This window comes from Schistocerca serialis, chromosome 4 (assembly GCF_023864345.2).
Source record: "Schistocerca serialis cubense isolate TAMUIC-IGC-003099 chromosome 4, iqSchSeri2.2, whole genome shotgun sequence".
Lineage (NCBI taxonomy): Eukaryota > Metazoa > Arthropoda > Insecta > Orthoptera > Acrididae > Schistocerca > Schistocerca serialis.
Window position 1 is genome coordinate 850,792,411 of NC_064641.1, and position 26,237 is coordinate 850,818,647.

Below are 26,237 nucleotides of genomic sequence, written 5' to 3' on the forward strand. Positions count from 1 at the left end.
ATTATACGATGTAACGGTCGTGAGCGCTAGTTATCTTTGAGATTGGACGTAGTGAATTGTTTTTAGTCAAGAATGCCTTTAAGACGATAAAGACCGCATTGTCAACACCTCACTGAATTTGAAGCAAGTCGTGTAATATGGCTATGAGAAGCTGGATGTTCCTGGTAGGAATTCAGCCACTGTACATTATTGCTGGCAGCGGTGATTATGCGATTGTACGGTCACACCATGACCTGATTCCGGACGGCCACTCAACACTACCAAGAGAGAAACCATCACGTTCAGCGTATGGCGCTGGCGAATTGCACTGCATCTGCAGCAGCAGTATGAGCAGTAGTTGGCACCACAGTGATACAACGAACCTTACAAATCGATTACTTCAAGGACAGTTCCGTGCCAGATGCCCTGTAGCGTGCATTCCACTGGCCCTAAACCACAGCCGTTTGCTACTTCGGCCTTGCCGCGGTGGATACACCGGTTCCCGTGAGATCACCAAAGTTAAGCGCTGTCGGGCGTGGCAGGCACTTGGATGGGTGACCATCCATCCGCCATGCGCTGTTGCCGTTTCTCGGGGTGCACTCAGCCTCGTGACGCAAATTGAGGAGCTACTCGACCGAATAGTAGCGGCTCCGGTCAAAGAAAGCCATCATAACGACTGGGAGAGCGGTGTGCTGACCACATGCCCCTCCTATCCGCATCCTCAACTGAGGATGACACGGCGGTCGGATGGTCCCTATGAGCCACTTGTGGCCTGAAGACGGAGTGCTATTTGCTACTTCAGTGGTATCAAGCGAGAGCTCCTTGGAGGACAGGGTGAAGGTCTGTTATGTTTTCTGATGAAAGCTTGTTCTGCCTCGGTAACAGTGATGTAACAGACGCAACAGTTCAGCGCGCAGTTACGATTCAGGGAGAAATTCTCCACCACGTGACCGACAAGAAAGAAACTATGGAATCTACCGACATGACGACAGACGATATGATCGTAACGGCAGAGCTGAATTGCATCAGAACTGGCGGGATTCAAACAGAGCAGGGCCCTCTCGACAAGGTGAATTTGTAGAAGGAGGGCAGTTCAGGAACTGCAGCCAACCTGTCTGCGTTCTAGACACACATGGGACCTACACCTGAATATATGACCTGGGGTGCGATTTCGTATGACCACAGGAACAGTACCGAGGTAGCCCCACACACCCTAAACGAAAATTTTGTGCGTTAGTCTTGTGATTCGACCTGTTGTGCAGTCATTCATGAACCGGTTTGGCATCGATAGTTAGCTGGATGTGTTCCTGAGTTCACTGTGCCAAATTCTGTCCAACTGGTGCATTAGATTGTCAAAATCCCGAACTAGTTACAGGGCCATGCCCAAATTGCTCGAAACGTTCTCGACTGTGGGGGAGATCAGGTGACCTTGCTGGCACTTGTCAACCAAGAAGAGAAGCAGTGAAAACTCTCGCTTTGTGTGGATGACCGTTGTCTGGCTGAAGTGGAAGCTCAGGATGGCTTGCCATGAAGGACAACAAAATGGGAGGTACAATATCGTCGACGTAACTCTGTGCTATAAGGGTGCCATGGACGACAACCAAAGGACTCCTGCTATGAAAAGAAATGGCAGTCCACGATCTCTCCAGTTGTCGGGCCATATGATGGGCGACAATCAGGTTGGTGGTACTCATCTGCTCTCTGAGATGCCTCCATACACATCTTCGCTGGTCATCTGGGCTTAGTTCGAAGTGAAGGTGATCACTGAAGACAGTTCTAGTTCAGTCAATAAGATTCTAGGCCGAAGTCGTGACTGGAGGCATCTTGGACACTGCTGGGATATCAACCTGATTGTCACCCCACAGAGTCCGACAACCAGGAGTGATGGTCTGGGGTGCCGTTTGATTTCGTAACAGGACCCCTTTCCTTTCAACCCTGGCACCATTACAGCACAGTGGAACGTTGACGAAAGTCTACTCCCTGTTTTGTGGCCCTTGAGAGCAATCCATTCTGGGCTTAGATTCTAGCAAGGTAATGCCCACCTCCACAAGGCGAAAATTTCTGCTGCCTGTTTTCGTGCTTGCCAAACAGCTTAGCCAGCAAGGTAGCTCACTGCTGAGGTACTACTGCAATACAGTTGCATTGCCTCTGTAATGCTGTTCAGGTGTAGAGGGAATACCAACTTGGCTGTGGCATCGGTGGGAATTTGGACTGAGGAGGGAAGCGTCTAGAGTAGCACGAGCAGTTGTGCAAAGCCATTGAGCCTCGGTGGCATAGCGGTTAGCGCATATTCTTAGTGAGGAGGAGAACTGGGTTCGAATCTGGGCCTTAGTTCAGATTTTCATTCATCACTTCAGTCTGCAAATATATACATTTTTTATTGTTGTTTGTGTCCAGTCGTGCATCCTGGAACCTGCAAGTGATTGATGATGGGCAAAGTAGATACTCTATTGGGGCATACCCTGTTTAGTCAGGCTCTGGTTATTGACCATACACTCCTCTGACACTACTGCTTGTATTCACCGGTCAAAGCTTGGGTGGTCTGATAGTGGTATGTACTTCTAGTGGTGCCACGTTCCAGCGTTCAGAGGGAAGAAGTCCTCTGTTGACCCCTCACTGGTCGTGGTGACGGCTGAATCCTCACAGCAGCAAAGTGCTGAGTTACATGAGCATCCAGGTGATTAGGCGATTGGTGGGTATTTGGAGCCCATTGGCTTGGCACCGAGTCTGACGGGCGCGGACCACAGACGGAACACTCGACTCGGCGCGGACGGATTAGGGAACGCCCAGCTCCTTCCAGGAATAAATACTGGACTCGATCGATCCAAGGACCAGTCTCAGGTAGCACCTGAAGAAGACAGCGAGGCACGCTGTTGAAATATCGTGCGAGAACGACGCGAACATCTGGCTGGATTCCCGAATATCCAAGATGTCACAAAGACATTATCTTCTAATTAACGAGAAAGTGAGATGACCAATGAAGCGCTGCCAGCGTCAAAGTTAGGTGCCTCAGAAAGGATGGTTTCCTCCTTCCCTCCGTTAACTGTCCCAATTCCATCTGCACCTGAGCTACTTCATCTCTCAACTGCTGAATCGCGCTCTGAGCTGAAACGTCTTGAGCTATATTGAATGTTTAATAATAAATACTAGTATACCAATTACCCAAAAATAAAATGAAAAGGAAAGAGAAACGTTATGGAAACGACCACACAGGCCCAAAACAGCTATAAATTCGAAATTTACCTGCATTTCTGTGTCAGAGTGCACCAACATAGATCCAGGTGCTGCCTTCCTGTTGTCATCCATCCTCATCCTCAGCACTACTTCTGACACCAGTCGTTACGGTCCGAAGGGTGGCTGGCTTAAGAACCATCGGTTACAATTTTATTTCGAAGGTGGCTGGTTGTGGACAGGGACTCTCTGCTGTAGAATGATGCGATGTACAGCAGAAGAAGGTCCAGCTGCGGTTACAACTTATTTATTGCTGTTCGTTTACAATCAGGGGTCTGTAAAACTGCGAGCGACAATGGCAGTCGACGTGATTACCACATCACAGTGTCTCCGGTGCGTCAGCCTCTGGCTGCTGAACATGCACCCTGCTGCCACTGGTGCTGTGTTGACAGGAGGTTCTTACTCCATGACTGAAGCATGGACAGCCCAGCGGTGGTAGCTGTGTGTAACATCTGACTGCAATGTATTGCAGTGATCCGAACTGAAGAGGTCCTCCACTGACACCTCAGGGGGGTGGGAGGGAGATGGATGGCTGGTCCATCGTGCTGTGCTCCGAAGATGGTGGCAAAGTGTGGGGTTGTCCATAGCTTCCGGAAGCCCAGGTGTGGGCAGGGATTCGTGAGCCTACAGCGGTAAATACAGCTGCGTCACAGATGGGCCCAGATGTTTGATAATGACGATCTGATTCAGTCTGGTTTAAATGCTGCTGCTGCTAATTGCTGACTTTGGTGTAGAAGCTGAGTTTGTGTCTGTTCTAAAGTACATCCTTTCTGAGAGGAGACAGAAGCGTCCCATATGTTGACAGGTCCCTGTGCTGGATGACGATGTTAGCACTGGTACTGAGCGTGGGCATCATCAGCGTGAACCCGCTGGTGGCGGTGTCTGCTCAGGCCGTGGCGCAGGCGGCGTCTGTGCTGCTGCAGCACTACTGTGGGACCCACTTCGGGCGCCGGTGGTCCAGCGTCGCGTGTCTGGCGCTGGTCGGCTTCCTGGGTGCACTCTGTGTCGTACTGCTCACAGGTAAACAACACAGCCCATGAGAGCACTCACACACCTCTCACACTTGCCTGCTGGCGCCCTCCTCCACCTGCTGTGGATTGGAGATTTCAGACATCTGTATTGCGACTAAAATTACTGTGTCAATCGAGTCAGACCATTTGGCGACAGTCGATCTCCACTGCCCGACAAACAAAGTGAAGCACTCAGAAGTGGAGGAGGAAACACAATGAAAATTCATGGGTTGAGAGGGTATGTGGTGTTGTTTCAGCAATTACAGAACCCAGTCAAATTCACAAAGAAGTTGGCCATATGAACCCACTTATCGGTATGATGTTGTACCTCTTCTCTCCAGGGTGCATGCAGTGATTTTTTTGGGAAGGGTTTTATAAATCCGTTGTATCCTCTCTAAAAAGGGCCATCACAGAAGTTGGGAAGGAAAATATAGGTTCAAAGAAGGTAGCTGCGAAGAAACCATGGGTAACAGAAGAAATACTTCAGTTGATTGACGAAAGGACGGCCGGCCTCGGTGGTCTAGCGGTTCTAGGCGCTCAGTCCGGAACCGCGCGACTGCTACGGTCGCAGGTTCGAATCCTGCCTCGGGCATGGATGTATGTGATGTCCTTAGGTTAGTTAGGTTTAAGTAGTTCTAAGTTCTAGGGGACTGATGACCTCAGATGTTAAGTACCATAGTGCTCTGAGCCATTTGAACCAACCATTTGATGAAAGGAGGAAGTAAAAACATGTTCCGGGAAAATCAGGAATACAGAAATACAAGTCGCTGAGGAATGAAACAAATAGGAAGCGCAGGGAAGCTAAGACGAAATGGCTGCAGGAAAAATATGATTGTCGGAAGGAGAGACTCAGCATACAGGAAAGTCAAAACAAACTTTGGTGTCATTAAAAGCAACGGTGGTAACATTAAGAGTGCAACGGGAATTCCACTGTTAAATGCAGAGGACAGAGCAGATAGGTGGAAAGAATACATTGAAAGCCTCTATGAGGGTGAAGATTTGTCTGATGTGACAGAAGAAGAAAAAGGAGTCGATTTAGAAGAGATAGGGGATCCAGTATTAGAATCGGAATTTAAAAGAGCTTTGGAGGACTTACGGTCAAATAAGGCAGAAGGGATAGATAACATTCAATCAGAATTTCTAAAATAATTGGGGGAAGTGGCAACAAAACGACTATTCACGTTGGTATGTAGAATATATGAGTCTGGCGATATACCATCTGACTTTCGGAAAAGCATCATCGACACATTTCCGAAGACGGCAAGAGCTGACAAGTGCGAGAGTTATCGCACAATCAGCTTAACAGCTCATGCATCGAAGCTGCTTACAAGAATAATATACAGAAGAATGAAAATGAAAATTGAGAATGCGCTAGGTGACGATCAGTTTGGCTTTAGGAAAAGTAAAGGGACGAGAGAGGCAATTCTGACGTTACGGCTAATAATGGAAGCAAGGCTAAAGAAAAATCAAGACACTTTCATAGGATTTGTCGACCTGGAAAAAGCGTTCGACAATATGAAATGGTGGAAGCTGTTCGAGATTCTGAAAGAAGTAGGGGTAAGGTATAGGGAGAGACGGGTCATATACAATATGTACAACAACCAAGAGGGAATAATAAGAGTGGACGATCAAGAACGAAGTCCTCGTATTAAGAAGGGTGTAAGACAAGGCTGTAGCCTTTCGCCCCTACTCTTCAATCGGTACATCGAGGAAGCAATGATGGAAATAAAAGAAAGGTTCAGGAGTGGAATTAAAATACAAGGTGAAAGGATATCAATGATACGATTCGCTTATGACATTGCTATCCTGAGTGAAAGTGAAGAAGAATTAAATGATCTGCTGAACGGAATGAACAGTCTAATGAGTACACAGTATGGTTTGAGAGTAAATCGGAGGAAGTCGAAGGTAATAAGAAGTAGTAGAAATGAGAACAGCGAGAAACTTAACATTAGGATTGATGGTCACAAAGTCAATGAAGTTAAGGAATTCTGCTACTTAGGCAGTAAAATAACCAATGACGGAAGGAGCAAGGAGGACATCAAAAGCAGACTCACTATGGCAAAAAAGGCATTTCTGGGCAAGAGAAGTCTACTAATATCAAATACCGGCCTTAATTTGAGGAAGAAATTTCTGAGGATGTACGTCTGGAGTACAGCATTGTATGGTAGTGAAACATGGACTGTGGGAAAACCGGAACAGAAGAGAATCGAAGCATTTGAGATGTGGTGCTATAGACGAATGTTGAAAATTAGGTGGACTGATCAGGTACGGAATGAGGAGGTTCCACGCAGAATCGGAGAGGAAAGGAATATGTGGAAAACACTGATAACGAGAAGGGACAGGATGATAGGACATCTGCTAAGACATGAGGGAATGACTTCTATGGTACTAGAGGGAGCTGTAGAGGGCAAAAACTGTAGAGGAAGACAGAGATTGGAATACGTCAAGCAAATAATTGAGGACGTAGGTTGCAAGTGCTACTCTGAAATGAAGAGGTTAGCGCAGGGAAGGAATTCGTGGCGGGCCGCATCAAACCAGTCAGTAGACAAAAAAAAAAAAAAAAAAAAAAAAAAAAAGAAAAAAAAATAAAAAAAAATCCTCTCCTGTGGCTAGATGGCCACCAGTGTTGTTACCTTGTCCTTGATATCCCGGATATTGCCACCAGAATCGAATTTATGATCGAGCTGCTCCCACACATGTTACATCTGGGACATATCTGACGATCTAGCTGGTCACAGGAGCACCTCAGCATCATTCGGAGAGTTTATATAGACATGTGCCACATGTGTAAGAGCATTGTCCTGTTGAAAAAAAACATCATTATACTGTCAGATGAGAGGTAACATTTGGGTTTACAGGGCATATGCCAGTGCTCCCTCAATCTCTGCCAGTCGTGACCTGAGGTTATACCGAAAGGTTCCCCAGACTATGACGCCAGGAGCAACACCGTTGTGCCTTTCCGAAACATGGAAAGAGTGGAACCTCCTCCCAAGTCGCTTCAAACCCGTCGTCGACGGTTATTGAAGGCAGTGCAGTACCATGATTAAAAAATGCGAGAATATTCGTCAGCAATACATGTTTCCCAATCATGACGCTACTACTAATGCAGCTGGGTGTGTTGTGATGGGATCATAATTCCCTAGACCACCTACTGCTATCCTCTGACGAATGGTGTAGAATGACACAGAATGTTGCATGAAGTATCACTTGTTGGATGGCAATCGCAGATGCGAAGGGGTTACGATGTACTTGGTGCGGAATATGGTCACCCTCCTTTTCACAGGGCAGATTCGGTCGGTCGGCCTGAACTTAAAAGGCGGATGTCCCACAAATCTTGATACTGCACAATTCGACGAGCTGGTCAAATGGAGACCCACAGTGAGGTCTCTCATGTGATAACGCAGTCTCATACAAATATGCAGCGTCTCGATGTTATTCACAGTGGTCACTCAACATCTGACGTACTTGAGTCCCCTCATATAGCATTGCACACCTGATAACAACACCAAACGTAAACAATACTAATGCAGAACAATGACCATTCTACCAATCACAGAAAATTGCAACACTAACCATTTGCATACAGACCAACGGTGAGCATGTGTACAAAGTTGTATTCATATCGAAACAAGTCCCCTTGTTGCTTCATTATTTGTCAGGCAGTGTATGCTGAGAGGTACTAACTGTCATAAAAATTCCTGATTCAGGATAAAATCGTTTGTTTCTACTATAACCATGTCGTTTCGGCCACTTCTGAACAATTTTTGTATAGTCTGTTTCTTGTGATACTTGTGATACATAAAACAGTAACTGTCGATGACATCCCCTAGTGTCATCTCACAAAGACTTGTTTAGCCATTGCTGCACTGTTGGTTTGCACGTTTTTCAGGCTACCTGCCATCTCTTGTGAATGATGAGTGCTACAGTGATTTACAACCAACTGAAGCAAAAAACGCTACAGTTTTGTTTCAATGGAAGAGGTAACACAGTTATTTAAATTGTAAAGCTTGGGCAAGAATCCTACATCCCGCGAAGGGGTAGCTTACATTGCATTAGCATTGCCCTACTGGCCAAAGTGGAATCACAGGAAGATCTCCGGATCTAGTTCGTTATGCCAGCTAGTCATAGACTGAGTTCCCCATAGTCATGCATAAATCTGTTTGCGTGCACTTACAGGTAAACGGCATAATGTGACATGCATAGAGTAACGAAGTGACGTCAACAAAATTCTTCCGCCGTCTACCGGATACCCTGATAAGGAATTCTAGTTTTATAGTAGACGCAATGTGAGACGCTCCAAGAGCACGTTGGAGACGAAAGCGAAAAGGAAGATTGAGAAATGAGAGTAGAAAAGAAAGGGACAGATGCTCTTGGCAGACTGGCAGGGAGGGGCACGCAGAAATCATGAACTGAGCCAATCGTGACCATATTAACAGAAGGACTGGTCCTGCAAGAAGAGTGGAAGGAAGGTGACCTGAAATTTTTATACGGGCACAGAAAATGAATTTCGAGATCCAGAATGAGATTTTCTTTCTGCAGCGGAGTGTGCGCTGATATGAAACGTCCTGGCAGTTTAAACTGTGTACCGGACCGACACTTGAACTGGGGACCTTTGCCTAGGTGACGAGATACTTGCGGATAAATTTCGAAATGTTCCACGATGAGTCGACGACTGGAGGAGACCTTCATTTGAGGCCACGGGAGACGCCTCGGAACCGTCTTCATAGCATAATTGGCAGACTCTAGATACTGCATTGAAGGCAGCCACGTCAATCATTCAACTACGTAGCATGGACTGTGCGGCTGGTCCCGGCGGAGGTTCGAGTCCTCCCTCGGGCATGGGTGTATGTGTTTGTCCTTAGGATAATTTAGTTTAAGTAGTGTATAAGCTTAGGGACTGATGACCTTAGCAGTTACGTCCCATAGGATTTCTAACACATTCAACTACGTAGGTGGGCTTCAGAATATGCATAAAACATAATTCTGTAACTTTCACTGATTCCGTCGCTTTCAGCATTCAACAGGCTTATTCACATCGGCAACAGCGCTAATGGTACAGCACCACCCTAATGATTGTGGTAATGCTTAGTTCCTGACAACGTGAAATCCAAAAGACTTTTCTCATTTGTACATTAACAGCACAGTTCATTAGAAGGCACTAGAAAAATCATTTCGATTTCCTTTACTCTCTTGTGGTTACAAATACGTTTCTAACAAATCTGTTTCAGCCACACAGCCCATGTGTTTTGACTTTGCAGTTGGTGTTCCGAGTGTCGCCATGGCAGTGGTAGTGATGGCCATGCAGTTCTGGTCGTCGGCTGGCTCAGCTGTCGCCAACCTTCAGAGCATCGAGGTGCACCCCACGTGTCTGCGACAGATCACCGCCAGCGTAGAGTGCACGGTTGCTGGTGTTTGCTTGTCTCTTGTGCCGTACATCGTCTTTCAGGTACTCCGTAACAATGTGCTCAGCTTCTACTGAAAATTATATTGAACCCGTGAAAGCAACTGTGGCCTGTAACTAAATACTAGTTCAAGCGCCAAAAATCTGGTTTACAGATAATTAGCAAAATGTTTATAGCAGAAATTTAATCTTGCACCTCTTCCATCGGTCCGTATTTCCATACAAAAACAACAATATGGGAAATTTGGCTCTGCCTTGATGCAAAAACCTTTTATTATTTATTTATTTATTCCTAAACTAGTTTTGACAACAAATATCGCCATCTATAGTGGCATCCTTAATTCTGAAATATGCAGCAATAGCAGAGATACAAAACGTTGTAAAAGATTACTACATATTCACTGTTTGTTTTTTAAATATACTTTTGTTTATGCTATCTCCGCACGTTTTAGAATTAAAGAACCCACTGAAGATGGAAATACTTGTTGCTGAAATTAGTTTTGGAAGGTGGTCCGACAATTAGCATATTGTTGTGGTTATGTATAGCAGTTGTACAAAAGCAATATAAAAGTTGGAGATCACGTTACAACATAAAAACAGTACAGGTTTCTTTTCATATACGTGTTGTTATTCTACGGTAAGAACAAAATGATATAAAATTTGAAGATAATAAAATATTCTGTATGCAACGGCTGTAACTTAAATAAGGATATAAGTGCCCTCATAGCAATTAGCACTCAGTTCAGAATGTTCTCGTGAAACCACTTATTCTCCTCTTTAACAAATGCAATCATTTTAGCTAAATACCTTCTCTTTCCTTCAGAAAACCTAGGTTCACAGGGTAGTGTTTCCAGCTGCACCTTCTGATGATCGGAAGGCTTCACATTCCTCTTCAAGGTGTAATTGTCCTTGAACTCTTCAGTTGCATTGAGAGTTGATGAATACAAAGCCCCTAGGCATTCAGTAGCCAGTCTGATCCACTGTGCTATTGAAATATGCACACTGGTGAACTTTCATATTTTTCGGCAGCTGACTTAAAGTCATAAACATAGGTTTGTGGTGTCGTGCGCATAGGTTCAGTGAGAGGGGAACTAAATCTTTCGTAGCTTCACGCACCGTTAGCCTCTTTCATTTCTCAGAATCACGATCGCAGAACATAAAAGTGTACCATTTCCGTAAACAAACCCTTTGCTGTTAGGTAAAGTCACAGAAACATCGTTTTATTTTTGTTCTCCCCACAGCAGCAGTCAGTTCATGTTATTAGTTTCTTTTTAGAAGTAAATTTCGATGTAAAAGTTTGGTGCACACAGGAAGCAGTTGCATTCCCATCCCTGCCACGTACGGCCACATGCCAGAGAAACATGTTACCGGTTTGATTATCACCAACACGAATGCAAAAGTTGTAATTTGAGAGCTCCAATAAGTAGTACATTTAACAGTGCCTGAATGAAGGAAGAATACATTCATTCCGTTCGCTGCGTAGTTTCTTTCTTTCACTTTGAGTTCTACCTTCATCTCTCTTCCTCCATTTTGGTGGAATTTTCCTTTACTTTTTGTAATATTCTGTGCTAGTTCTGTAATAATTACTTCAGCGTTGCCCTATTGCTGCAACGCTCAGCAATTCACAATAGTGTACGCTAAGGCATTACCAGAGGCTTGGCACAAGATTCATTATTTGAACGTCGACAGTGTTAGACACGAATGTCGTTTCGTGGGAGCTGTAAGCATTGTTTCCCGCTGTTCTCATGCTTGTGTCAGAATGTGTGTCATTGGCCTTGGCGATCACAGCGGAATATCACCTACAACTCAAATTTTCATTTTTTAGCGCTTCACCTGTTATTTACTTACATGCCCCAATTTCGAGTACATGCTGAACCATCCAGTCACTGATATGACAAATGTGCTTTATTCGTAATCTGACTCTCTCTCTCTCTCTCTCTCTCTCTCACACACACACACACACACACACACAAAATACTGCGATAAATTCTCTTTACGTTATTGAACTGCTAAATATCTGCACTGATAGATAACTTTACTATCAGAGCACTCTCTCAGTTCTTTACGTACTGACGCATCTAGCATACAGACGTTCGACGCACGGTGGCACTGAGTTACAGACATCTTCTGCAAACAATTCGTGCGAGTGTCCGAAGTCACTGGTTAAGGGCACTGGATATGATACAACGGGTCATCTTTGCCAACAATTATCTAGCCTCTCGCATCCCCCACCTGGCACAAGTTCTTCCTATGCCGGTGGTGTTGGCCCGCCGAATCCTGGCGGCACTAGGATATTTTGCGAGCACAGGTCTGCTTTTTAAGGTAGGATACGAAACCCTCACCCTTCCTCGTAGTCGTGGAGGTCTTGGACTAGTCCACGTACGCGACCGAGCAGTGGCTATTTATGTAACCACAATGATAAAGATGTGGACACGACACCAGACCAGTCTGACGGGCACCTTGATAGACGAACTCGCTCCACCTTCTCGTTCGGCTCCGGTAGCGGTGGCTTACATCTCACCATCGCTACCCCATATGCGAACCTTTTTTGTGGAACATAGTTATGTACATACGGAATTACCGACTACCAGGACGGCAACGGCACGTGATATATATCACATCTGGACTCGACGACGGCCGAATAATGCCAAAGAGCGCCACCAACCAACAGTTACGTGGTCAGTGGAATGGCGTACAGTGCACCACCCACACCTTGATACGGGAACGCGCGCACTGTGGTATCAGGTGGTAAATGGGAAATACGTGACTCGTTCCAGGTTGCATACAATTTATATGGCGGACGAGCCACTGTGTCCGCAGTGCAATGTTATAGACACTGAGGAGCATCGCCTGATATGCGGTCCTTCGGCGGACGTATGGTGTTTGGTCAAAAAAATGATCGCCTTCCTCCTTTAAGTGGGGCCGCAAACAATAGAACCACGCACACTACTTCTCCCAGATAGAACATATTATCCCCGAACGAAGTCAAACGCAGTGACTTGGATTCGAGGTTTCACTGTGCGTTATCTTTTCCGAGACGGCAGTAAGAATGTGCTTGACTTTTGGGCCTCACTACGGGAACATCACTTACAGCTTATGAAACATCCGAGATATCGAACATATTACGCAAATTTTTTAGGTAGTGTCTTGCTTGATCCCCCACCCAGTTGGGGTGTCCCGGGTAGGAGAATGTAATTATTGTCTATAAATATCAGAACAAGAAAGGACCAGGACAGTGGAGAGGATCCACAAACACACGTGAAGACGTACCCGACACCAACGCGAGGTATGACGGGATTAGCGACGTACGCGCCTAAAAGAGGAGAGTAGACCGTTTTTGTTTTGTACTGACAGAAGCAGGATATTTTTTTCACTATTATGTAAAAAAAAAAAAGAGAAAGCGTCTGTTATTGTTCTGCGGTTCCAGCCTTGCTGACTGTAACGTCTTTATCACTTCCGTGAAAAAAAAAAAAAACGTCGGTAGAGCACTTGCCCGCGAAAGGCAAAGCTCCCGAGTTCGAGCCTCGGTCCGGCATTTAGAAAAAAAAAATAGAAAGAGTGGTCAGCGTGACGGATTGCCGTCCTACGGGCCCGGGTTCGATTCCCGGCGAGGTCGGGGATTTTCTCCGCTCAGGGACTGGCTGTTGTGTTTTCTTCATCATCATTTCATCCCCATCCGGAGCGCAGGTCGCCCAATGTGGCGTCGAATGTAACAAGACCTGCACCAAGACCTGCCCTGCAAGGGGCCTCCCGGCCAATGACGCCAAACGCTCATTTCCATTTCCACTACATATTATATGCGTACCCTCTAGGCACCGAAACGAAAGCAAACAATAACCAGTACATTTATCAAACATCGAAGTAAATCAGTTAGGCTATACCGAACAAACAGTAATGTACGATTTCTGAAACTAAAGGGTAAATTGTTGCTACAAATCCTACCACTCAACCGTTAACCAGAAGCTTTCAAAGTAAGAACTATTCTGGCGCCGTCGCCACATGAAAGGTGATTGAGTGAAAACGTGTAATTGTCGTTGTCTTATGTCGTGAGTTAGCACCACATGGGGTCGATCGAATTTCGTTCGTGCACATCATATTCCCAGCTTTCATTGCCCATCGGGTAAGCTACCTTCTGACAGAAGAATTGGTCCAACAAGTAAGAAGATATTTTCTGCGTTTTATATGCTTCGGATAACTAGCATTAATGCGTTCTGTATGTGTGTTAGGTATGTCGGAGTATACAAGCTGACGTCATGAGCAACGCAATACAATGTTTGTTTGTCAAATTTCTCTTTACGAAAACATCCTTTCCATAACTCAGGATACCTCTAAATTTCAGTTTAATATTTTTACTTAGGTCTCAAATAACATCCATTTGGGGGACAGATTATAGATTACTATAATGCGATAAATAACCAGCATATCAATGAAACACTAAATGAGCTGTTTCAACCACAAAACATGACTGGAATTCCACCATATGTTCACACAACGAAAGAACAGTGTTCTACTAACACCCATTAATGAACCGTAGTTTAGGAAATACACTGACAGAAAAAAAATCGCAACGTCAAGAAGGAGTTATGAGACACAGATGGAATTTGGGTCTTGTTTCTGCATCTGTAGATGATGTCAATTCATATTTCGCACTAGTTACAGAATAGTGGCGCTATTAGCACTGCTATGACGATGCAAATCAGGTTTCCGTTAAATTCACGCTGTAACGGTCACGACCGTTAGTTACCTGTGACACTGGACGTGGCGGGTTAATATGAGTCCAAACCTGCCTCTAAAGCGATGAAGACGCTATTACCAGCACCTCACTGAGTTTCAGCGAGGTGGCGTAACAGGGCTACGAGAAGCTGTATATTCCTTCGAGGATACGCAGAAAGACTTGACAGGAATGCAGCCACTGTACATCATTTCAATACCACCAGAGTGCAGGCGGGCACTTGGCACCACCGAGAGGGAAGACCATCGTATTGCTCGGGTGCATCGTAACTGCATCTACATCAGCATTTTGAGCAGCAGTTGGCACCTCAATGACACAACAAACTCTTACAAATCGCTTACTTCAATGATAGTTTCGAGACGGATGCCCTGTAGCGCGCATTTCACTGATCGCAAACCACCGTGTGGTGTCACGCAAGAGCCCATTGGAGGGCAGAGTGGAGTTTAGTTGTGGTTTCTGATGAATGCTGGTTCTGCCTCGCTGATAGTTATGGCTGTGTGTTGAATAGGAGGCCAGTTGAGAACCTGCATACAGGGTGTCTGCATCTACACCTGGAGTTATGCTCTGTGGTGCGATATCGTGTGACAGCAGAAGAACTCACGTGTGAGCCCCGTGCACCCTGACTGCAAATCTTCATGTCAATCTGGTGATTCGTCCTGTTGTGCTGCAATTCATGAACAGCATTCCAGCAGATGTTTTCCAACGGCATAACGCTCTCTCACATACCGCTGTTGTAACCGAACATGCTTTACAGAGTGTCGACGTGTGGCATGGCATGCTCGATCACTAGATCTATCTCCAGTGGAGCACATTTGGACATCGCCAGACAACTGTAGCGTCATCCAGCAACAGCGTTAACTGTCCCTCTACTGACCAAACAAGTGCAACAGGCATAGAGCACTAGCCCACAGACTGAAATCTGGCACCTGTAAAACATAATGCATGTCTTTTGCATGCAACATTCTGGCGGTTACATCGGTCATTAATGCATCAGCATTTCACGTTTGAATGAGCTGCCTCGCGCGTACGTTAACCTGTGATCCTGCAGTGTTAATCACTCAAAAATGCCCCGTAGACTAATGTATTCCCGATATTTCATTATTGTCAAACACAATACGATGTTTTAGGATGGCAAAGGCATAAAGGAAATGGCAATGGAGAATCGTAACTTACTCATGTACTGAAACATGCGTGATCCTAACAACATCACTTCTGCCACGCACTAGCTTACTGGGACTCGGAGTGTGAGTGGAAGAGTTGGGGGAGGGGAGCAAGTTTCTGGTGAGATGAAGCGTGTCTGCGCCCGTTTAGAAATATGTAGAAGTCGGTATCTAAAAGAAATTTCCAAAATATATATGTAGCTGTTGTATTCGCAATAATCATTGGTTCAAATAGCTCTGAGCACTATGGGACTTAACTTCTGAGGTCATCAGTCCCCTAAAACTTAGAACTACCTAAACCTAACTATCCCGAGGACATCACACACATGCATGCGCGAGGCAGGATTCGAACCTGCGACCGTAGCGGTCGCACGGTTCCAGACTGTAGCGCCTAGAACCGCTCGGCCACCCCGGCAGGCTAAGCCAGTTTTGGGCCGAAATTCGCGCTACCGCCAGTAGATTAAGGACCCTAAATTAAACAGAAATTCGCACTGCACAAAATTATTCATTAAATTCGCGGATTTCAGTTCTATGAATTGAGCTATGCCAGAGATGAAGAATCTTCAGGCAAAGGCCACGTGATTCGCTGAATGCCAGATATTAGGTGAAGCCTGGTGAATTCAAAATTCCTGAAACCAACAGAAATTTCACATACATGTGAGTTTTCGTTATAATTAGAAGTTTGACTTCAGTCATCTGAGCTATCAAATTGATCAACAATGTTCAAGTGAAGGTCACAAGACTGACTGGAGGCAACAGTTTACGCCAAGTCCAGTGGATTCAAAATGCATGAAACAAATAAATATTCCATAGTCATGCTAGTATTGATTACATTCAGGACTTCAAGTTCTGGAATTATGCTGGGTCACAAATCAATAACCGTTAAATTGTGGCCACATGATCTCCTGAAGACCAGTCTTTAGTCACTCTTCATAAAGACAGCTCCATCAAACTCTGTGAAAGCACTCTAAGTAGAAAACTACTCATGAATAACAGTAGACAGCAACACACTACAAATTCACCTGCTCATGACGAAAGGTGGTAAGCCACTCTCTCACTTAAACGACTCTGTCAGTGAAATTAATAGTCATATTTTAGGTCATCATCTCCATGTTTCCCAATACTACATTTGGCATGGGTGGGTTATGAACTGTTTACATGAGGAGATTTTGAGCAGAATGTTCTTATAACTGCATGTGTTGCCTGTGGAGAACTTGTACCAGAGGGGCCATAGTTCAAACGATGGAGAACAGGGAGAAAGATCGATTTTGGGACATGAGTGTTGTGTCCAGCAACCTGGCTGTGCAAGTGATTTCGGGAAGAAGCGCTCTGTAAATTGTACCTGCAGAGGGATTTTGGGCCGTGTCACTCCACTGTTCCCACTTAGGGTCGGAGGAGCAGGGCGCCAGCTCGCAAAACGTTTTACCTGGACCAGGTAACATTCCGTCGTGAAGGCAGCCAGATGGTGGGAAGCGGGTGGGGAAAGCCATTTAAGGGAGACTGCTGTAATCTGAGTTTTTGTACGAACGGTGGGACGGTTATAAAACTATGAGCATTCTCAGGTTAAAAGCTGGGACGATACGATCAGAGCGTCTGCTGCACTTGTCACTAGGAAGTCACCAGGTAATCAGCAGGTTCTTTTAGCGACCGACAATATATATATAGTGTGTGTGTCAGGAAAGCTTAACAGCCTTCTTTCAGAAGTTGGAAATGTTCGGCCTGGAAAGATTATATCTCTTCGTAAATGGGGGATTGTGGTCCCATCCAGGTAGACCTTTTCTGCCGAAACATGGCCATGCTTACTGTGAGAACAACGCCTTCCTAGTGTGAAATCTTCTTTTTTCAGACAAGAGAGATTTTCAGTCGCTGATTGGTTCTCCTCATATGCAAAGTAGAGGCTTCCTCTCCCAGTATGGGAACTCTGGTACTGTGTCTGTATTGGCTACAAGGACAGCAGAACAGTCAAGAGGGGAGATTTAATGAGTGGATGACAGTTCGATTTGTTTGTACAACGTGGAGGTGAGTTTTTTCAGCTAATTCATCTCCTGTACGAGGATTAGTGGAAGGTGTTTATGATTCTTGGGTGTCTTCGTCTTCTGGTCCGCCCCTGGAGGAGAACTTCAGGTCTTTTCCTAGTGGGTGAGACTCGTGTTCTGCAACTTGTGGTGGACTAAGAGCCAGTGGCAGTTCCCAACTGAACCGACAGTGAAACTGCATATCATCTCAGACATATCGTGTATCACGAGGGTGACCTTATTCGTCCTGAGTCGGTCATCTGACGTTTGACAGTTCCAGCACGCGCCATCATGCCTTAGAGTCACATTCTGTGACCAGAGCAGCGAACGGATGCATCTCACACTGAAATCTACCAGGATTTCAAGGCTATGATAGGAAAGTTTTCCGTGCTCAAATAATGAGAACGCCAGTCCGCCTAGTTTGCAAATTTTGGTGGACGCGTCAGAACATTACAGCTGCCGCCTAGCTCCGTTCTTCGCCCAGAGCGCGCCGTTTTCTGCTGGCGCCTGAATCAAGGTGAAAGAGTAAAGTATTACTGTACTGTCGTACAGTTGTTAAACGATATTCACAGCTCCCTACGCTCCGTGAACAATAGTTTGTGGTATACCTGGTCGTAGTTGATTCCATTTGAATAGAATTTGGCCTCAGAATGGATTCATGTAAACGAAGTCTCATTGCGTTCATGGGAGAGCTTGTAGAGTTTCCACCCAAATGAATGATTTGCCAATCAAGCACCATTCCTTTCCTGATTTATGTCTGTCATTTTATTTTTTGTAAATTGTATAAGGATGTAGAAAAACTTGTCATTATTTTTGCAAACTTAAAAACGCCACTGTTCTCATTCATACACCCGCAGCGATTCGCTGTTTTTATTTTGTTTTGGTGATACATGGCTACACCAGCAATTCAGAATGCAATCGTACAAAATTAGTAATCTTGTGGAACATCTGCGTGTTTTCCCTTTCTTCAAAGTTAGACTATGGTGCACTGAGAAGATTTAGACTCGCTTTTGACGCTTTGCGTTGTATCTCTGCTATTTGTAGTATGCTGCAGTCATTTTATTTCAGTGTATGTATTGTCTGTGTTATCTATTTTGCTTTTAATTGAGTCTTGTCTGTAACTTCTGCGTCACTTCTTGTTCGATGTTGCGCCGCTGGTAATAGCATTGTGCAAGTTTTTGTGGTGCATATTTGTTTATAGGGATAGAGCAGTCGAGTCGCAGGCGTCTAGTTCTGGGGCGTTACTGGAAGTGCAGAATTAGAATCGATCATTTAGTTTATGCAAGAGGCAGAGAAAAGATGACAGAAAAGGGAAGAAAAGAGAGGTCTTGCAATGATACTTTAACATTATACTCCTGAGAGCACAACTTTAATGGATTCCTTAATAACATGAAGCGAAGCCGGCCGCTGTGGCCGAGTGGTTCTAGGCGCTTCAGTCCGGAACTGTGCTGCTGCTACGGTCGCAGGTTCGAATCCTTCCTCGGGCGTGGGTGTGTGTGATGTCCTTAGGTTAGTTAGGTTTAAGTAGTTCTAAGTCTATGGGACTGATGACCTCATATGTTAAGTCTTATAGTGCTCAGAGCCATTTGAACCATAAAGCGGACAACTCAAAGCTACATTCAACACGTGATTTTACGCAAGAAAGTTAGGAATAATAAAAGATCTTTAAACATTTCCCTAACATCCTCAAGATAAACGAATAAGCAAATAAGTGAATAATGTATCTGAAACGTTAACTTAAATTAAAACAACAAAATAACTTTGTTCGTGATACCAGAGGAAAGCTTAATCGAAAGCGTCCTTACCTTACGAAGCCCTGTGAAGCAGTAACCTGCAGGTCCTCTGCCTGAGAGCATCCAGTCTGTGTGCGGCGGAGAGAGCTGGTCCCTCTGACCATTCATCTGAGCCACGTAAAAATAGACGTTCACCCCAGGTGACTGATCACCCTCTCTTGTTTCAGCACTGCCCATCTACAAGTTAAGTTGGGACTATAATTCCATCACTCTGTAAGAGTTCTGGCAATAGGGGGGACAAATTCACAACAGTCGAATTTAATCACTCAACTGGTAAAGTGAGAAACTAAACGGACTCTGCAAGGGGAAAAAAATAAAAGCTGAAGGTATTTTCTGCTCTGGGTGCTAAGTGTTCCTCTGGCAGCGTGAAACAACAGTAAGACTAGACACAACCCACATGTTAAGGTGCTAGGTGCACTTAATACTAACGTAACGGATGCTGTTACTCCTATTGAGATGTTTCATACAATTACCGACCGAATTTAAAAGAAAATGCTGTCATAATCTGCTAGTTATGGTGTACAATATCATGTGTTAATTCCTGCTTACTCGTCAAATATGGGGTGCTAGGAAAACTGCTTTCTCGGTTCGCTGGACAACGATTCAAGCAAATCGTAGTAATGAATTATATTACAAAAGGAAATGATTACAGTACTTTGTGTCATCAGATGTGTCGCAAGCAAAGGGCGACAGACAAAATAAACAATGTCCTTCAGTATATACGGGGTGTTCAAAAAGTCTCTCTGCAGTGCCGTTTGATTGTTTCTGCGCACGTGCCGTATGCCGCAGTAAATATACCGAAATGAAACTCAGTGAAATACAAGTTATTAATATTTAGTGAATATTCATTTTTACTTACAAATTTTCACATTGAATGTTGAAAGTGTCCCCCCCCCCCTCCCCTTTTGGAGAATACACAATTCAATGTGCGTCTAATCATGTTTTCAAACACACTCTGTAACATTTCTTCTGTAACAGAAGCAATGAAAGTGGATATTGCGATGGACTCTGGGCGGTTTTTGTAGACAGTTGCTTTCGCTGCACCCCAGAAGAAAAAGTCAGGTCGTGTTAGGTCAGGCGGACGTGGAGGCCAAAAAAGTCCCTGTGAAATTATGCGATCACCAAAAACGTCAGCAAGCAGTGACATTGAAACGCGACATAAACTTAAAACTTAAACGTTCACGTCAACACGTAGCGACACACACCAAGGATACTGCTGACGCTGACTGAGATAAGTGAAACAGTTGAATGCTGGGAGAGTCCAGTAGAGGGGAAGTAACCCAGGCAGGCGAACAGTCATACGGCACGCGCGGCTAACAATCCTACGGTACGACAGAGAGACATTTTGAACAGGCCGTACAATTCCTAAGTCGCTGGTATTGAAGTGCCTAATCTTGATGTTGCTGTAGAAGTGGGCCGCGGCTTGTCAGCGTGGCGCTTATGTTCTCTTCATATAGAGGCCGCTGCTGTCGCGTTGTCGTCCTGGAGAGGAGTCGGTCAGCGTGCAATTGGCTGACGTCTTTCTCACAGCCCTCTCTGCTCTCCCCTTTCTGACTGGCGTGCCTAATGTTACGCCGTAACATTATGTTAAAGTTCGACACAGTAAGAGAAGTATTACTGTTAGAAGCTGTGTACCTATCTTGAGGCAGCGTAACACATGGCTTGCCAATTACCTGGGTTATATCCACCCAGTATTTGAGAATGAGGGTACCTAGGCACTTCCATCCAACTTTACAGATATTTTCAAAACTACTAGAACTTGTAATCGCTCATATACCCCAGAAAATAATGAACTGATACAAGAGGTAGCGCTTTGAGTGTGGTGGTATGCCAGCCTCCCGCCAACCCACCACCAGATGTTTCCAGTTCATTCTGGAGAATGTGCTGGACAGGGTTGCTGTCGAAAACCACCTGTTTGAGGCTAGTTCAGGACAGCACAGGCAATAAGCTATCTTGTGTTACATTGATGGTAGATAATTCCACGGACATCTCTATCACTGGGCACTCCCAGCAGCCTAAAATACGACCTAATTATGCCGCTGATGTCCGTAGTACCCGCTAAGTCAAGCAGGAGTGATCAAGTTGGGAACTCAATGACAGTTCATTTTCGTTGGAGCCTCAACACATGGATGTGTCCATTCACAGAACTGGGACTCGTCTGAGAAAACGACATTAAATCGCTTCTGCGTCATCGTTGAGAGCATCTCTGCTGGCACATCTGTGCTGATGCTTCAAGGGAAGCTGCTACAATGGTCGCAGTGCTGAGAATGTGTGGCGCTTCAGATGTCATTGCACTGTCCGTGTGGATACCTGTCTAGTTCCAAAGAAAGTTCCTGACATAAGATATATCATGTGGCTGTACTATGCTGCACCTCTGAGTGGACAATACTTCTGTCCTCTCAGGCGCTAGTCGCGTGGAACTATTGAGATCCGGCACAGCGTCGTGCATGGTCCTGCTGAACACATAAATGAGATATTCGCGTGACAATTGTAAGACCCCGACCAATGCGAGCAGAAACATTGTTGTTCCGCTGCTGTCACACATAGACAGGTGCAGATGGACAACCTCTTCACACGAACACATAAAACGATCTTCTTAGAAAACAATAAGCATTCACCTGCTGTGTCTTAATAAGAAATCCGTTCGGTAATCTTTCTCTATATACAGAATATAATTGCATTACGCATATACACTATTTTGCACTGAAATGCTAATCATTTGCATATCCAAGAATGTAGCAAACTTCTTGACCGATTGATGTTTGTTGCAAGGGTCCACCAAGGTGTTGCAGTTTTACTGAATATCAGTGTATTTTAGAATGCTCCATTAAAAAACTTAACGAAAACGTATTTTTCTGTTTAAAGCTTTCTAATGCTTATCTTTGCTTTTCAGTGACTGAACAGAGCGCTTTAACCGCCTTTCTGATGTAACCATTTCCCAGGTTGAATATCATCGTACAGCACAGGACTTGTAGAAGTTTTTTCCCTTCATACAAAAAAACTGACTTCGAATTTACTGCTATCACTGAGAAGAGAATGTAGCTACCTTCCTCGAAGAGGTGGTAGGTACACTTATCTAAGGGAGGGGAATCTTCAGTGTTATCAATTTTTTGATCCGTTTTTCACTGGAACTTGTCTCTCTCAATCAAGGATATATCGCATGGTGTCTGGTCTGAATCACGAAAATAGTATCTCTGTCTAATGTTTCCTCTCTTTTTTGTATGTTAAGCTTACACGTGCACACAAGCTTTCATTGTTCAGAACTGATGTATTTGGCGGAAGTGCAGCTCAGGATTGAAATTCCGTATTGTAACAAGCTGGTTTGTTGTTTGGAGTGTGCAGAGAAAGCCGGCCGATGTGGCCGAGCGGTTCTAGGCGCTTCAGTCTGGAACCGCGAGACCACTACGGTCGCAGGCTCGAATCCTGCCTCGGGCATGGATGTGTCTGATGTTCTTAGGTTGGTTAGGTTTAATTAGTTCTAAGTCCTAGGGGACTGATGACCTCAGATGTTGAGTCCCATAGTGCTCAGAGGCATTTTTTGTGCAGAGAAATTTGGTGGTGCTAGTCTACTGAGAAACTGGAAATCGTCAGTGTTTCTCAGACTTGTCACTTTCTAACACTCTTACCTTTTTTGAGTTACGTGAACATTGATATCCAGCTGGATATCAGCATTCTGAAACTAGCTCGAACTTCGTAGAAATAGCCAGTAAGAAGACTTTAATCAATAACTTACGTGTATCAATATATAAACGTCCTGGCAGATTAAAAGTTTGTGCCTTGTTGGGACTCCAGTGTGGGACCTCTGTTTTTTGAAAGCAAGTGCTCCACCAACTCAGCTATCAGAACACGCATCACGGTCCGTACTCTCAGGTTAGCTTCCGCCAGTACCTCGTCTCGGGTGGCTCAGTTGTTAGAGCAGTCGCACGCAAAACGCGAGGCTGCCAGATTCGAGTCTTGGTCAAGCACAGAGTTCTAGACTGCCATGAAGTTCTACAACAGCTCCCATACCGCTGCAGGGTGAAAATTTGTTTCTGGACGTGTATCGTTGACAGATACATGATACAGTGAAGTGGTTTAAAAATGCCAGGTGTGAATAGCAACCTAAACTATAATTTTTGTCCTAACTCATCACGTGTCGTACAATCTCATTTTCATCTCCAAATGTTGTTCATCGTTATTTACTTCTGTATTTTCCATGCTCCACCGTCCTATGTCTCATGTCGTGTACCATCTGTTACAGGGAGGCTCGGTGGACCGTAGGCTGCCGTTCGCCATCTTGTCAGCGATTCACCTGCTGGGAGCTCTGTCGGTGTCGTTCCTGCCGGAAACTGCGCTGCAGAGGCTGCCGGAGTCTCTGCAGGACGCCGCCGAGTTTGGCAGAGGGCGCCCATACTTCAGCTGGAGACTCATCGCCCCGCCGTCATACGTTCAGGGACAATAGGCGCCCTCAGTTACGGTCCAGTCTCCCATTTTGTCTTACATACTTCAAACTGAAGAACAACTTGTCTACTGAAGTGGGAAAAAAGCTTTAACTCTAGTATTGTACATATTGTAAATTTTCGCACGAAGTACGCACCAGGGTCGCAGTAACCCTTAATGTTTTGGAGGTGAAATGCTTGAAAATATAATATTTTGTAATGAAATTGTGCTCTGGCTTACTAAACTCATTTTATTTTACCTCTCTCATGTACTTTTTCAGTCGGTATTATTATTAACAAATCTGAAATTCGAGACTAAGTGAAAACAGTCATGGAAACTTTTCAGGGAGGAAACCTGAAAATGATCCCTATCTAAAGACTTTATTTGCAGTTCAGTTAGATGTTGATGATATTCATTTAATGAACTGCACATATTACACGAAACGTTCAGGTATTCTCAGTTATTCATAAATGCGTTCATTCATTATTTCCACATTTTTGGAATATGGACTAGAATGTTATCGGCAAATGGCAGGCCTGAACTGTTAGGGACAACTGTGTTCCAGCAATAGCCACTCTCACTGTGACGACTGGATTTTCTTCGTCAGTCGGCAGTCTGATGCACTTCGCCATTGTTCATAAACGCTGCAGTATCATCAGCTTCAGAATCACTTCCATTACGAGAGTGACTTCCATCACTTCCACAATTGGGTCGCTCTGACAGTACTTCCCGTATAGGATCTTCCGTTAGTAAAATATCTCTTTCTTACATGCTATTTTCTCATAAATGAACTTCACATTCAGCGACAAAATGGTTACACAATCTGTACTCCAGGATCACAGTAACCCTTAAAAACATTTCTGTCAAATTAATTAGACAACAGTGCCTCACAATTGCGAACGTCCGTCGTCTACTGTGTCGCACTCAATGCTGAATTTACGTTGGTGTCAGCGAGCTGTGTATCTGCAGTGGCGTTGGCACATGAACGAAAAGAAAGAAGAAAAGACTCCGTCAGAGTGACCCTGGTATACACTTCTACGTAGGATTAACAATCATGCTCTGACTGGTTGGTCCACCAGGTCAACGATGTTAAAAAGAGATGTCTCTTGCATATAGGAGAAATAACCTGCTGCACAGAGCACCGATGTTTGGAAAGGAGAAAGGGGCGTGGAAAGAGGGGGGGGGGGTTAGTACGGAGGCAGAGTCAGTTCGAAAAGTTTTTCCACACAAGCAACCTACCACTTGGCTTCCCTCCGTGTTGCCCCCCCCCCCCCCCCCTCTTTTCCCTTATAGACTTTCGCCTTTGTCAGTTTTCGCTGCTAACTGTGATGCGTCTTGTACAGAAATCTTACAGTTGTTGCAGCCTTCTTATCTTGGCTCCCCAATAGGCGTCTTGTGTCACTCAGGCCTTCAATCTACCCTGGTGGGAGGGCGGAGGTGGTAGGTAAGAGTGTAATTTCGGGCAAAATTCTATAAGATATCAACAAATTATGTTTTCGTTAACTTTCCGCCCCGGATCAGCAGGAAACAAATGCATGACTACTGCCGCCACTCAGCTACCACAGACATCCCCACTAGACTACGACGCCCCCAGGCATCACAGGCCCATCAGAGGAAGGAACTCATGCTAGTTCAGATGTGTAGATATGCCCCCAACAGTAGGAAACGTCTCATATCCATCGCTAGGAGGTGAGAGGGCTGCCTTGCTACACGTGCCCATATTTGCGCCCCGCCGCTCAGGTACTCGCGAACCCATCACTGCTACATGGGTGTTGGGGACCCGTTCATGTCGAGCATGTACTAACTTTCAGATGTATCACGTTTCCTAGGCGACTCCAATGGAACCAAAAGTGCCACAGCCGTTTCTTCAGCTACCCAAACGTGGCTGCAGCTCAGGGAAAGCCCCTCAATTCCGTCGATCACTACATCTTGCTGTTTATGAAAAAGGGCCAATTCCCTCTGCAGCTGCAGGAAACGAAGACAGTCACTATGCATCTACCACATTGTAAATTCGAAGAAGGGTATTAACTCCAGGTATAACAGACTAAATGAAGATCAAAGGAAAACAGCTACAAGTGATCAAACTGCAGTGACGTGATGCGGCAGATGGCTCAAGTTCATGCTAATAAAATTACGAACTACAAAAAATAAAAGAAGAAAGTAAGTACGAGCCCAAACAGGCGCCGATGGCTTCCGTGTAGCTGATATGCAGACAGTGTGGGAGAAGTCTTAATGAACGCTATCAATCATAATATGCTGTCCAATCACATTAATGTGAACTCCTGTAAAAGCCAAAATAACAATCCCTTCATCGCCAGAGGTGCAAGAGGAAAGTCAGTTAGATTCCTGGAGATACCGCCAGCGGTCTGGTGTCATGCTGATTCCAGTGCCTGGCCAGCTGCCCGGGGTTTCTTGGTTGAGGATCCCGAACAGCCCGATCGAGATGTCCCACACATTCCCGATTGGGTTTAAATCCGGGGAGCTTGGTGGCCACTGG

General features: G+C 45.0%; 1 protein-coding gene across 2 annotated transcripts in view; it reads left to right on the plus strand.

Moving 5' to 3' along the window:
* The window catches only part of LOC126473484 (solute carrier family 22 member 7-like), a 514,289-nt gene extending 490,364 nt beyond the window's left edge, over positions 1-23,925 (plus strand). For both annotated transcript variants that reach the window (XM_050100560.1, XM_050100559.1), the window contains exons 7-9: positions 4,016-4,230; positions 9,479-9,666; positions 23,562-23,925. In XM_050100560.1, coding sequence (XP_049956517.1) covers positions 4,016-4,230; positions 9,479-9,666; positions 23,562-23,762 — 604 coding nt within the window. In that variant the 3' untranslated portion in view covers positions 23,763-23,925. The remainder of the gene's footprint in view (positions 1-4,015; positions 4,231-9,478; positions 9,667-23,561) is intronic.
* The last annotated feature ends 2,312 nt before the right edge of the window (positions 23,926-26,237 follow it).